A 13,421-nucleotide genomic window follows, 5' to 3' on the forward strand; every position below is an offset into this window, starting at 1 on the left:
TGTAAAACTACAAAAAGGCAGTATACAAGTCCCAGTCCCTTTCCCAATCCCTTCCCCACCTACTCAGTTTGTTTCAAGCTTACAGCAAGATGAGAGAGAATTAGGGTTTGCGGGCAGATAGGTTTGGCTGCATTCCCTTGCTGTCTGTGGATTCTTTCCTCCCCCTTTACGGGTATGCATTTTTGCTTTCTCAGGAGACAAGCAGGGGAGATGCAGGGTAAAGAATGATACAGGGAAAAGTTTTTCCTTGTTTCCGCCCTGTCTCGTCCCCATGAGCTCGGTCTCCATCCAGTCCCGCAAACCATCTGATCTCATCCACACAAGCCTCTCATAGTTTTATACTGAACTTATTATATTAAAGTACTAGTATTTTAGCCCGTTGCATTAACGGGTGCTAGAATATATGTCTGTCTTTCTTTCTTTATTTCTGTCTCTCTCTCCCTCCCGCTGTCTTTCTTTCTGTCTGTCTCTCTCCCTGGCCCCCTTTGACTGTCTGTCTTTCTGTGTCTCTCCCTGCCCCTATGTCTTTCTTCTTTTCTTTCCCTTCCTCCCACTGTCTGTCTTTCTTTCTTTCTATCTGTTTGTCTGTCTCTCTCCCTGCCTCCTATGCACCAGCATTTCTCTCCCACCACTTCCCTGTGCAGCAGCCACAGCAGCATTCCCTCCCCCTCCATTTCCCTCCCCCCACACTACTTCCCTGTGCAGCAGCAGCGTTTCCCCTACCCCCCCTTCCCTTCCCGCTGTCCCAACAAACCTGCGACTCCAGCAGCGTCTGCAGCACTCTACACACGCTGCTTCGGGGCCTTCTACTGCCCTGATGTGCTCTGCCGCGTCTCTGATGATGTCATCAGGGACGTGCCAGAGTAAATCAGGGCAGTAGAAGGCCCCGAAGCAGCGTGTGTAGAGTGCTGCAGGCTGCTGGAGTTGGGACCACGGGAAGGGAAGGGGGGGGGGGGGGCGGGAAGGGACTAAGTGAGCCGGTAAGATCGTGGGAAGGGAAGGGGAGGGCGGGAAGGGACTAAGTGAACCGGTTGGATTGCGGGAAGGGAAGGGGGGGTGGCAAGGGATTAAGTAGCCTGAAGCCGAGCCGTGAGTGTGGGGCCGTTTCTGCAGCAACGCGAGGTGGAGAGCAGGGAGGCTTGTCTGGTGCGCAAGCACACTCCTACCGCCACAGCCCGACAGATCAGGGATCGGGGAAGCACGAGATAGAGTGCGCATGCGCACTTAGCATTTTATTATTATAGATAAAAAGAAACAATACTCCGTACAATTGTCATTTTATAAATCAAAGTTCTGGCTGCCGAACTAGAGAATGATCTTCAGCTGGCAGGGCTTTGTTTATAAATGTTTATCAACACAACTAATATACTACTTTATCCTAAAACAGAAAAAAAAAAAAAAGAAAATAAATATAATTTTTTTTTCTACCTTTGTTGTCTGGTTTCTGCTTTTCTTATCTGCTCCTCATTCAGTTCCTTCCATCCACTGTCAGCCTTCTCTCTGTCTCTTCCGTATGCTCTGTTCCTGTGCCTCTCCTTTCCATCTCTCCCTCCTCCCCTCCCCATTGGTCTGGCACCCATCTTCTTCCCTCCGCTCCCACCATAGTCTGACATTTATCTCTTGCCCAATTCCCTTCAGCGTCTTTTCCCACTCTCCACTTCTCTTGCCCATTTCCCTTCAACATCTTCCCCCCACTCTTGGCCATTTCCCTTCAGCATCTTCCAGCCCCCACTCTCCACTTCTCTTGCCCATTTCCCTTCAGCGTCTTCTCCCCCACTCTCTACTTCTCTTGCCCATTTCCCTTCAGCGTCTTCCCCCCCCACTCTCTATTTCTCTTGCCCATTTCCCTTCAGCGTCTTCCCCCCTACTCTCCACTTCCCTTGCCCATTTCCCTTCAGTGCGTGCGGTCCAGCATCCCCCTCCCTTCCTCCTGATCGCCGCCGTGCGGGCATCTCCCTCCCTACCTTCCCCTCACCTTACCAAGGTGATTTTCTTTCTTTTTTTTTTTGTCTCCCAGCTGCCGGAGTCGGCTTTCATCAAGTTGCATGTGGCTGCCAAAACTTCTCCTCTGACACAACTTCCTGTTTCTGGTTGTGTCAAAGGAGAAGTTTGGGCAGCCATATGCAACTTGATGAAAGCCGACTTGGACAGCAGGGAAACTAAAAAACCCAGAAAATCACCACGGTAAGGTGAGGGGAAGGAAGAAAGGAAGGGAGGGAGATGCCCAATTGGTGACCGCGCGGTTTCCCTCCCTTAACTGCGGAGACGAGGCCATTCATCGCTTCACGGGGCGGTTAATGGCCTTGTCTCCGTACCCAGGGCAGTGACTTTTTTTTCTTCTAGCCACAGGTAACAGCCACCGTGTCATTCTCTAATGCAGGGACACTTTCTGGTAAGTCACTAGCTCAAGGTGTTGTCCTGGATGGCTGGAATGTCCTTTGGGCCGTTGGCAGGCAGAGGTTCTTGAGTACAAACTGACTTAATGCCATGTCCTCAGAGGTGGATTGATCGATACAATAGTGCTTTCCAAATGTGTGTGGAGAAGACTATGTGACACTTTAAAAAAAAAAAATTATTTATCATTTTTATATTTAACAATATCAAGTATAAACTTGTACAGAAAGCACATATAAGCACAAATTAATACATGGAAAACAAAAGAAATAATAGTGCTTAATCCAGCTCTAGTCCCCAATAATGAGATCCAAGAATTAAACTAGCGGAATAAAAGAAGAAAAATATACAGAAGAATATATCGTTTTAGAACCCTTGTTATTAGCTATAGAACAGGTAAAGGAGATACAGGGTATTCCACATTCAGATAGAGAATATAAATTATCAGCATATGCAGATGACATATTACTTTATTTGAGAAATCCGGAAACAACCATTCCAAATTTACTTGAACTGATTGAAAGATTTGGAAAATTTTCAGGATATAAAATAAACTGGAATAAATCAGAAATACTTCCACTCAACGTACATTGTACAAAAAGTTTATTTGACTCATTTTCTTTCATTTGGAAAGAGGAAGGACTAAAATACTTAGGAATTTGGATTAAAAAAACTATAGAAGAAACTATGAAAATCAATGAAAAAAATTTATTACAAAAAGTGTCAGAAATGTGTGAACAATGGAATCCTTTGTGCATATCTTGGTGGGGGAGAATACATACTGTAAAAATGATGATATTACCAGTAGTTTGTTACCAAATGGGTATGATACCAATTTTTTTCCAAGGGTCTTTTTACAAAAAATTAGATAAAATATTAACAAAATTTATTTGGCTTGGAAAAAACCCCAGAATTGCTCTAGTATCTTTACAAAGACCAATTGAGGAGGGAGGGGTAAATTTTCCAAATTTTTATAGGTATCATTAAGCCTATATTATGCGTCATGGTATGTATTGGATCCTCCCAGAGCCCATTGAACATATACCAGATTGGTTCTGGTTAGAATGGAGACTAATGTTTCCTTTACGTCTAAGTCATGTTATCAGTATTCAAATGCCAAGGTTATATAAGGATCATAAAATATTTATGGATACATGGAAAACTATAAGATATATAAGTAATCTAACTCCTATTCCAATAACTAAATCAACAACTCAAACAATATGGCTCAATCCAAAGATCAAAGTTGGCGGTTGTAAAATTATCTGGAAACATTGGATGATAGCTGGAATTCGTATTTTAGAAGATGTAATAAATAAAGGTAAACTGCTTGAGTTTTCACAATTGCAAAATAAATTCGGTTTAAATAAATCACAATATTTTAGATGGATGCAATTGAAGCAGGCCATTCAGACAGGGTTCTCTGAATGGAAAAATCTTAATAACTATCATAGTATGGAATTCTTATGTTTTCAGATAGATTCCATGGGACACCAGGCCGCAATGTGGTACAAATTAATATCTGGATTTATATATAAAAAGAAAAAAAATGGTCTTAGAGATATTTGGAGCATTGAGATTAAGCATCAGATTAATGCATCTCAATGGCCACGACTTTGGTCTTGGAGGATAAGATGTACACTGTCAGCATCTATGAGACAAACTTGGTTTTTTATTTTACATAGAGCTTTATGGACCCCTACACGTTTACATAGAATTGATAGCTCTAAGTCTAATAGATGCTGGCATTGTCATCTTGAAGCAGGGACATTAGATCATCTTTTATTCTATTGTCCATTCATATTAACATTTTGGAAATCAATTTGGCCCCAAATCAATAGGATGTTAGAAAATCCTGTAGCCTTGACATACGATACAATTCTATTTGGTACTGCAATGAGAGCTCGAAGTCAAATTTCATCAAATAACAACAAACTTTTATTTATAATGACTGGAGTAGCAGTACAGCAAATTACACATAATTGGAAAAATTATGACAGATTGAACTATAATTTTTGGTGGAACTCAGTTTGCCATATATATAAAATGGAATGTACATTTGCAACACAAAAAGGATATATAGATAAATTCAAAAAGATTTGGGGACCATTAACAAAATATTGCAATAATTGAATTTCATTTTCCCATAGTAAGAAAATAGTTAAAGAAGGAAGGGAGGGAGGGATGTGGGAGGGGGATTTATTCTCTTTATTATAAATATAAATAAAATATTATTAATAGATGATATTCTTACATGAAAACAATATAATAAAGGGAGGAGAAAAAGGTTTAAAAAATTTAAAAATAATTGATAAAATCATTACAATATATATGTTATATGAATTTATAAGAAAAATAATTACAGTTATATGATATATAAAATCATAAGAAAAATAAGATAAGAAATGTTATGTATAAAATACATTATAGAAATATCAAGTGTATTGTTAAGATAATTGTATAAAAATTTATGACACTTGTTGTTAAATGAAAAAATCAATAAAAAAACTTTAAAAAAAAAAAAAAAGAAGAATATAAGGCTGATCAGGTTAAAATCTAGTTGAAATCATACCCCTCATTATGAAATTCTATTATAGGGCAATTTAGCTTTTTTCTTTTTCCTTCTCCAGTTGCGATAGTGATAGAAAAGTAGATAAATGGGAAGGTTCAAAAAAATACATACTTTTGAGAAGAATAATAAACAATACATTTACAGGGATGACGTAAATAGAATGTCGTCCCTAATGGAAGAACCCAGGCTTTAATGGAAGAAATTTTTTCCGCTGTACTTGTCCCAAGGTTTCTTGAATTCAGATAGTTTTGTCTCCAGCACCTGGAGGCTCTCCCCTCAAATTCACCACCCTTTCCTTGAAGTATTTCCTCAGGTTACTTCCGAGTCTATCCCGTTTCACCTTCATCCTATGTTCCCTCATTGCAGAGCTTCCTTTCTGTTGAAAGAGTCACCTCCTGTGCGTTTGTGACAAAGAGAAATACTCTCTCCTTTCTTCCAAAGTATGCATTTTGAGATCTTTTAGTCCATCCCCTTGCACTTTATGATGATTATCTCTGACCATTTTAGTAGCCATCCTTTAAACAGACTCCAAGTCCTGCTCCTCGTTCATGCACAAAAGTACTTCACCCCCTAAACCAGTTTTCTACTTTGTTTGTTTTTTAAATTTTGCAACTAATATGCTTGATCTGAATTTTTTTTGTATTAAATCTTAGCCAAAACCATCAGAGGTGTTTTCTACCCTATTTCAGATTTGATATAATCTGCAAACAGGCAAAAGCTTACCAGACAGCTCTAAAGCAATATCACTGGAAAATGCTAAAAAGAACTGACCCAAGAGCCAAACTTTGCAGCACATTATAACATCCTTTTTCTGAAAGTGAGCTTCATTTGCCACTTGCCCTCTGTCACTTTTCATTCAATCAGTTCCTAACCCAGTTAGTCACTTTGGGCCCGTACCCAAAGTTTATTTATTAGTTGCCTATGTGGAACCATATCAAAGGCTTTTCTAAAGTCTAAATACATCCCGAACGATATTCCAGTGCAATAGGTGAGACATTCTAGACAAGTGGGTAGTGTCCCCCTGGCTGTGTACCATCTGCAGATGGAATCCAGTTCAGATTTTTCTTTGTACCTCCTCTGTACTTCACTGAGCTCCTTAGCTCCACCTACAGTTTATCTGTTCTGCAAGCGTGCCTGCAGGAGTGTTTGTTCTGCTCTCCACATTTTATTCAGTGTTTTTAGTCCTTATATCTTTGGGATTCTTTTGCTTTGCCTGCTTTGAGAATACACAGACTTATGTCTGTAGCTGACAGGCCAATCCCAGTGGGTACCTGTTAGCCAGCCTGTTTAGTTTTCTGTGGAATTCGGGGCCGTTCCTGAAGTTGTCTCATCTACTGTTAAGCAGGGGTTGAGTGTGGGCTATTGGGCACCCTTAGGAGGCTTGCGGTGACTTGCGTCTTCTCACCTCCGCCCGTTCTGGGGTTCATCTGTCAGTCCACAGGGGTGGAAGTGCAGTCATTTTCCCAATAAAAACAAGGTATTTCCTGTTAAAGACTAGGGCCAGCCTAGCCAATGTATTTACTGTGTTAAACTGTCTTATCAGAATTTTTTTGTTAGGTCTTTAGAACATAGAACTGGGGAATAGATGTTTTGGGAAACAATTTTTATATCATATATTTTACTATTTTGTGTTATAGAATCTTTTAATGAAAGGAAGCAAACGCCCATTAATTGTTTTCTTTATTTATAGATACTCAGTGTGATATTGATCTGGATTCTCCTGCACCACTACATAGTTCAACTCCTAACACGAGTAAATCAATGAGTGGTAGTAAACAGGTGAGAATGAAAACTAATATGTTTAGTGAGAACAGCAACAGTTCATGAATACGTTCATTTCACAATGACAGTTTGAAGAAGATTTAAAAAAAGGAGACAAGACTTGTACTGATTATCTCCTTTCCCTCCCCACCACAAAAAAAACAAATCCTATGAAAGCTCGTCCATTTTCAGCTCCATGTGTAAGCTGAAATTTGAGTACTTTTCCTATCTCTGTCTTCATGTTAATCTGCAAACATTTCTAGAAATTTGTAAGCCTTGGCCTTCACCATCTCCACAGATAGACCATTTCAAGCCTTTTTGGATCCTTTTTGGATCTCTCCCTCTATAGATATGTTTTCTCAGGGGGGTTTTCTTTCTAATCTAGATTTGGTGGCTTTTTATTTTAAAACATCTGGCTTTCTCTTAATCATTGTTACTCCATGTAGCTTACCCAATACAGTGGGTTATAACCTGCTCTCTGCATATTATTGCTATGCTACTTCTGTATATTGTAAAAGAGAACAGTTTATTCCCATAGCTCAGGTTTAAAGATGCCAGTTCTTACTGTCCAGAGAATACAGAGCCCTTTCATCTTTGTAAAAATGTGATCTAGGGCAAGACATCCCTTATTTAATGGGGATAAATGCAAAATAGTGCACATTGGGAAGAATAATCCGAATGGGTCACATTAGGAATCAGAACCCAAGAACAAGATCTAGGTGTTATTGTAGACAGTACGCTTAAATCTTCTGCTCAATATGTGGTGGTGGCCAAAAAAATAAACAGAATACCAGGAATTGTTAGGAAAGGGATAGAAAATAAGACCAAGAATATTATAATACCTCTGTATTGCTCCATTGTGCAACTTCACCTTGAGCATGGTGTTAAGTTTTGGTCACCAAGAATCAAAAAAGATACAGCAGTATTAGAAAAGGTTCAAAGAAGAGCGACCAAAATGATAAAAGGGGATGGAACACCTCTCATATGAAGAAATGCTTAAGAGGCTATGGCTTCTCAGCTTGAAAAAGAGATGGCCAAGAGAGAATATGATTGAGGTCTCTGTCCTCCAAACAGTCATGTCCTTGCCTTTATAAGATTACCTTCAGTTAACCCTTTATGAGTTGGTCTCTAGCAAAATTACCTAGAGGACAGAACAAACAAAAAAATCCAGCAGAACTGCAGTAAAATATCAAAACAAAGAACAAAAACAGAAACTGTGGTGATGATGTACAGGACATCAAGTCTTTAATAAACGATCAATAAAAATGAACATAGAAGAGTTTGTTTCCAAAAGGACTGATAAGACCATACCTGACATGGTCCATGTTTCAACAACTGATTAACAACATTAAACAGCAGTGGATGCATCGTGTATGTGTACTAACTGCTATCCACTGCTATTTCCTGTTTTTTATCAGTTGTTATCCATCAGGTTCTCTAGTTCTGATACTTGCTAGGACCCCTGAGCAAGGAGTGTGTCTTCGAAACACGGGCCATGTCGGGTCTGGTCTTATCAGTCGTTTTGGAAACAAACTGTTCTATGTTCACTTTTTACGATTGTTTATTAAAGACTTGATGTCCTGTACATCATCACTGCAGTTTCTGTTTTGTTCTTCGTTTCAAGATTACCTAGAGCAGTGTTTTTCAACCTTTTTTGGGCAAAGGCACACTTGTTTCATGAAAAAAATCACGAGGCACACCACCATTAGAAAATGTTAAAAAATGTAACTCTGTGCCTATATTGACTATATATAAAGTAATTCTCTTGAATAGGAATCAAATAAACACAAAGAAAGTATTTTATAATGCTGCCACCGCCAACAACACCGTTGGCGGCGGTGGCACTCAAGTGGCTAAAGAGCCGCAGTTTGCCGGCCTAGGGACAACACTGGAGGGTGGCCAGCTGTGCACCCCCTTGGGACGTAAACCCGGGGTGGGGCAGACCGGCCCCCCCCCACCGTGGTATGCCACTATCTGTACCTCACTCCCTCCCTATGACCAAAAATTCTCCTTTCTTCTATTCCCCGTGTACACAACCATCTCTTTCCCTCCCTTCCTCTCTCCAAAGTCCATGCCTTCTGTGTCCAAACACTCATTCCCTCCCCCACCTCAGCATCTCTTTCCCTCCCTTCCTCTCTCCCAAGTCCATTTCTTCTGTGTCCAAAAACGCATTCCCTCCCCCACCTCAGCATCTCTTTCCCTCCCTTCCTCTCTCCCTCCCTTCCTCTCTCCCAAGTCCATTTCTTCTGTGTCCAAAAACGCATTCCCTCCCCCACCTCAGCATCTCTTTCCCTCCCTTCCTCTCTCCCAAGTCTATGCCTTCTGTGTCCAAAAACCCATTCCCTCCCCCACCTCAGCATCTCTTTCCCTCCCTTCCTCTCTCCCAAGTTCATGCCTTGTGTCCAAAACGCACTCCCTCCCCCCTTTTGTGTTCCGTGTTTGCCTACCAGCCCATATTTGCAACTTTCTCAGCAAAACGAAGCTCAAGCCGCGAGGCTTGTCTTCTGCTTCCTGTCTGCCCTGCCACACACAAATAGCCGAACGGAAGTATTCTCCGACGTCAGCGCTGACGTCGGAGGGCAGGCTTTGCTTAAGCCCTCTCTCCGACGTCAGCGCTGACATCGGGGAACGCTTGCGATCGGCTATATGTTAGTTGCAGGGCAGGCAGGAACAGAAGACGAGCCTCGCGGCTCGAGATGTATTGAACTCCGCGGGTCCCCCGTCCAGCTCTCTCCTGTCCACGTGGGGCGGACCGCCCCTCTCCCTAGACTGGTGGTACTGCCCTGATGGCGGCCCTGACCGTACGGCACACCAGGCAACATCTCGCGGCACACTAGTGTGCCGCGGAACAGCGGTTGAAAAACACTGACCTAGAGGGCCTAGGCCCAGCCCAGTCTGGCCTCTCTTCCTTCTATGGACATATGTAAGGGAGTCTACAGATTGCTCCTTCCCTTCCTATCAATATTCCGTCAATCGGAACCATATTAAGCTCCAAGGTCCCACCCAAAGAGGAAGTAACATGGGAGGGATGGAGCCAGGAGTGTAGCTGCAGAAAGTATAAAAGCAGGACCAGATTTGGGTTATGGAGGCCCAGGGAAGAGCTGCCCTTCAGCATTTGTCTTCACTACTTATGTGTAAATTCCAGAACCTGACTCAAGTTGCCCAAACTTTAACTTGCATAGTTGAGAGAATCCTGTTTGTGAAGCCTGGGGACCAGCATTTGTGCAATCTTGCAAAGAAACTGTATATACTATGTCTTTGGACCTGCCAGGCACAGGCCTCTGTAAAAGATGCCTTTAAATCTCAAGAGACTTTATTCCTCATTTTCTGGGCCTATGAAGTAACAGGCCTCTGTCTTTGTGCTAAATAAGAGTTTTACTTTACCTTTGTAACCTTGTCTGGCTGTATAATCCAAAGGCCCATCCTCAACCTTTGCTCCTGCTATCATAGGGTTCATAAAAGGGTCAAGCAAAGTTTAAGCAAATTTCTGCATAAGTAATCCAAAAATATTCAGGAAATTGTTCTATATCTCAGCACTATTTGATATGCAAAATAAAGTCCAAAACAAATATTATGTAGTTGGGGTCAGGCCTTGTCCTGGCCTCCCTCCTACCACCACCTGCATTACACTGCTTTCAGTTACAACCATCTTCTGGCAGGAAAATGCTATTATTTAAGCTTTTTCAAAAGTTACTCAAAAATAGGTAGCCTGTGGATAAATAAATATTTATCCCAGGTCAAGCAGGCAGCATATTCTCACATGTGAGTGATGTCATCAACGGAACACGATACAGACTGTGCTAAAGTGTACTGTAACTTTAACTTCTTGGAATTCATTGCCAGAAAATGTTGTAAAAGTAGTTAGCTTAGCAGGGTTTAAAAAAAGAAAAACAAGGGGGGTTGGATAATTTCCTACAAGAAAAGTCCATAAGCCATTATTAAGATAGACTAGGGGAAAATACTGCTTATTTCTTGGATAAGCAGTATAAAATCTCTGGCATCTTGTCAGGTACTTGTGACTTAGATTGGCCATTGTTGGAAACAGGATACTAGGCTGTGATACACATTTGGTCTGTCCTAGTATGGCAGTGTAAGGATTTTCAAGGAGGTGAGGCAGCCGAGCCTTCAAAATGTAAGGTTATGGGCATACAACTAGATGAGTTCCCAAAATGTAAGGTTGTGGCCCTACAATGCACCAGAGGTCCTGGGTCCAGTGTCCTCAGAGGAGGTTCAGTGGGAAGTGAAATCAATGATAGCCAAAAGTGATTGCATAAAATATATTGTGTAGAACTAGCAGGCTTAATATAACAGACACGCAATGCTTAGTAGAAAGACACATAAAAACATGCTTGGTACTAAAGTACAGAAAAATATTCTATTATAGAAATAGGCTTTTACAAGTACAGAGTATACAGATAGATTTAGAAGCTGCTTCTATCCTTTTGTGAATGAGAGAAAAGACAGTATTTTCTGAGTAGGTGCTGTGAGGGCAGAGAGGAAGATAAGCAAGAGTTCAGAGAGACGGGGAGGGGGGCTTGGGGGTGGGAGGCTGGGACGTGTAAACAAGGGTCCAGAGAGATAAGGCTTTTTGTAGGTTGGAGTCTTATTCTAAAAATAGCATCTATTGTTGCCGTTAAGTATGTATTTCCCAGTATCTTTCTGTTCATAATCTGGAAACTGAAATCATAGTAAGTTTAATTGATAAGGAAGGTGTGACGCTTACAGTTATGCTAGATGGAATTAGTCTGTCTAGCTTCTTTGGGCTAGATTCACAAAGCAAACCGATCGTGTACTGATCGGTTTGCGACCCCTTTACAACCAAATTTCCCTCCGGCCTGATTTACTTACCTCTCCTGCGATCCGCTTCCAATCCATGCATGCAATGAAGGGAACGCATGCAAAGTAGACAGGGACGCGGTTCACCAAAGAAATTTTGTGCTGGCCAATCAATGCAAGAAGCGACTGCTGGAGACCAGTCGAAAACATCTTTCCGACTCTCCTTCTCTTTTGAGGCCCTGCTCTCTGCATGCCCTGCTTTCGGCCCTGTCAGCCCTGATCTCCTGCTGCCCCAACACTACTGTAACTAAAAAACCCAACCTAAAATCCTTGGCAGAGTTTAATCCTGTCAGTTATGGTTTGTCTCCAGTTTTATCTCAGTACTGTTGCATCTTCGAAACTAATGCCATGCAGAAAAGTTGTATCTGAATTTTAATAGATTCCTTTTTTAACCTGTAACATTAGATGAATTCAAAGGATCTCCTTGAAGCATTGTGACTGCACAATGGCGTGTGGTTCCAGTAATTAGCCTCTCAAAATCCATACCCTGACTCTCCCGCTGCCCTGGATCACCTGCCTGCCCTGACTCTCCCACCCTTCCCTGCAGTGCAAGCTCGTGGTTTTAACCCACGGGCTTAAGTGGGTTAAAACCACGGGCTCCAAAAGTAAAAAAAAAAAAAATCTCTGCCGGGCCTGGAAGTCCAGCGCATGCGCAGACCATCTACAGATGGTCTGCGCATGCGTTGGGATCGCTATAGAGCGATCTGGGCAGGCAGATGGGGGCGGTCCTCCAATCGCCCCATCTGCATATTGTTGTTTGGAGAATTCATCGGACCTGCCCGGATTGGGCCCCGATCGGGCAGGTTCGTGAATTTAACCCTTTGTCCCGTTCAAGTAGCATACCTTCTTGATAAACAATCCAGTCTGGCTGGATACTTCAAGTATGTGGATTCTGTGCAGCAGTTTTTAAGGTCTATCTGCACTGACGTGCCCAAGATCAGATCTGTTTAATATAATCTCCCAAAGGCCTTTGCTGACATTGGTTAGGCCATTGTCTTGCAATCCTTGTCAAGCCGTGGCACACTAAATGTGGTGGCCACGGCTCAAGGCATCCGGAAGTGTGCAGACGTCGATGGCATGACATCATGTACATGTGTGATGTCATCATGTTGATGTCCCAGGCCCTCCAGACAGGCCCTGAGCTGCCAGAGGGAAGTGCCGAAAAGGAAGACATACAGAGAGGAGAGGCGCTGGTTGACTGCCTACACGATGTGCCTCTTGCCATGAGAGGCACATCCTATAGGCAGTCAGCCAGTTTCTATGCCTCCTCCTCCTCCGCTCTGTCTTGTGGCACACCTGAAATCTCAGGCGGCACACAGTTTTCGATACACTGGGTTAGGCCAACAGAAAATGCTGACAGCTAGGCTTGTAAAGCTGTCTGACAGTTCTTATGTTTTTAAATAGACCAAAAACCAACCAGGAGGAGATAGGCAGTAATAATGGAGTGAAGCCCTATTGGTCTAGCCTTTATTTATTTATTCATTCAATTTTCTATACCGTTCTTCCAGGGAATCTCAGAACAGTTTATATGAATTTATTCAGGCACTAAAACATATGAGGCTTTCAAATAACTTTGTTTCTTTAGTTTTAAAACTGTCAGGTTAGTGCAAGTATAAGTTCTACAAGTCTGGAAAAAAAAATCAGTGAGAGAGGAATCCCTCTTCCATGCAGAAGCAATTTTAATATGGGCAGCTTTTATACAATAGATAACTAATTCTTCACATTGACATAGAGAGGCATTTTAACTATAGTTTCAAATGCATGCAGCCACACATCCAAAATTTCACTTGCATCTTCCTCCCATGTGAATATGTGTTTAGGTTTATCTGTTAAGGGTATATTAAGTAACTCTTAATTT

General features: G+C 41.9%; 1 protein-coding gene across 1 annotated transcript in view; it reads left to right on the forward strand.

The window, feature by feature from the left end:
- Positions 1 to 13,421, forward strand: part of CENPC (centromere protein C) — a 219,715-nt gene that overhangs the window by 26,931 nt on the left and 179,363 nt on the right. The window contains exon 4 of the mRNA XM_033914837.1: positions 6,657 to 6,745. Coding sequence (XP_033770728.1) covers positions 6,657 to 6,745 — 89 coding nt within the window. The remainder of the gene's footprint in view (positions 1 to 6,656; positions 6,746 to 13,421) is intronic.

This window comes from Geotrypetes seraphini, chromosome 1, assembly GCF_902459505.1.
Source record: "Geotrypetes seraphini chromosome 1, aGeoSer1.1, whole genome shotgun sequence".
Taxonomy (NCBI): domain Eukaryota; kingdom Metazoa; phylum Chordata; class Amphibia; order Gymnophiona; family Dermophiidae; genus Geotrypetes; species Geotrypetes seraphini.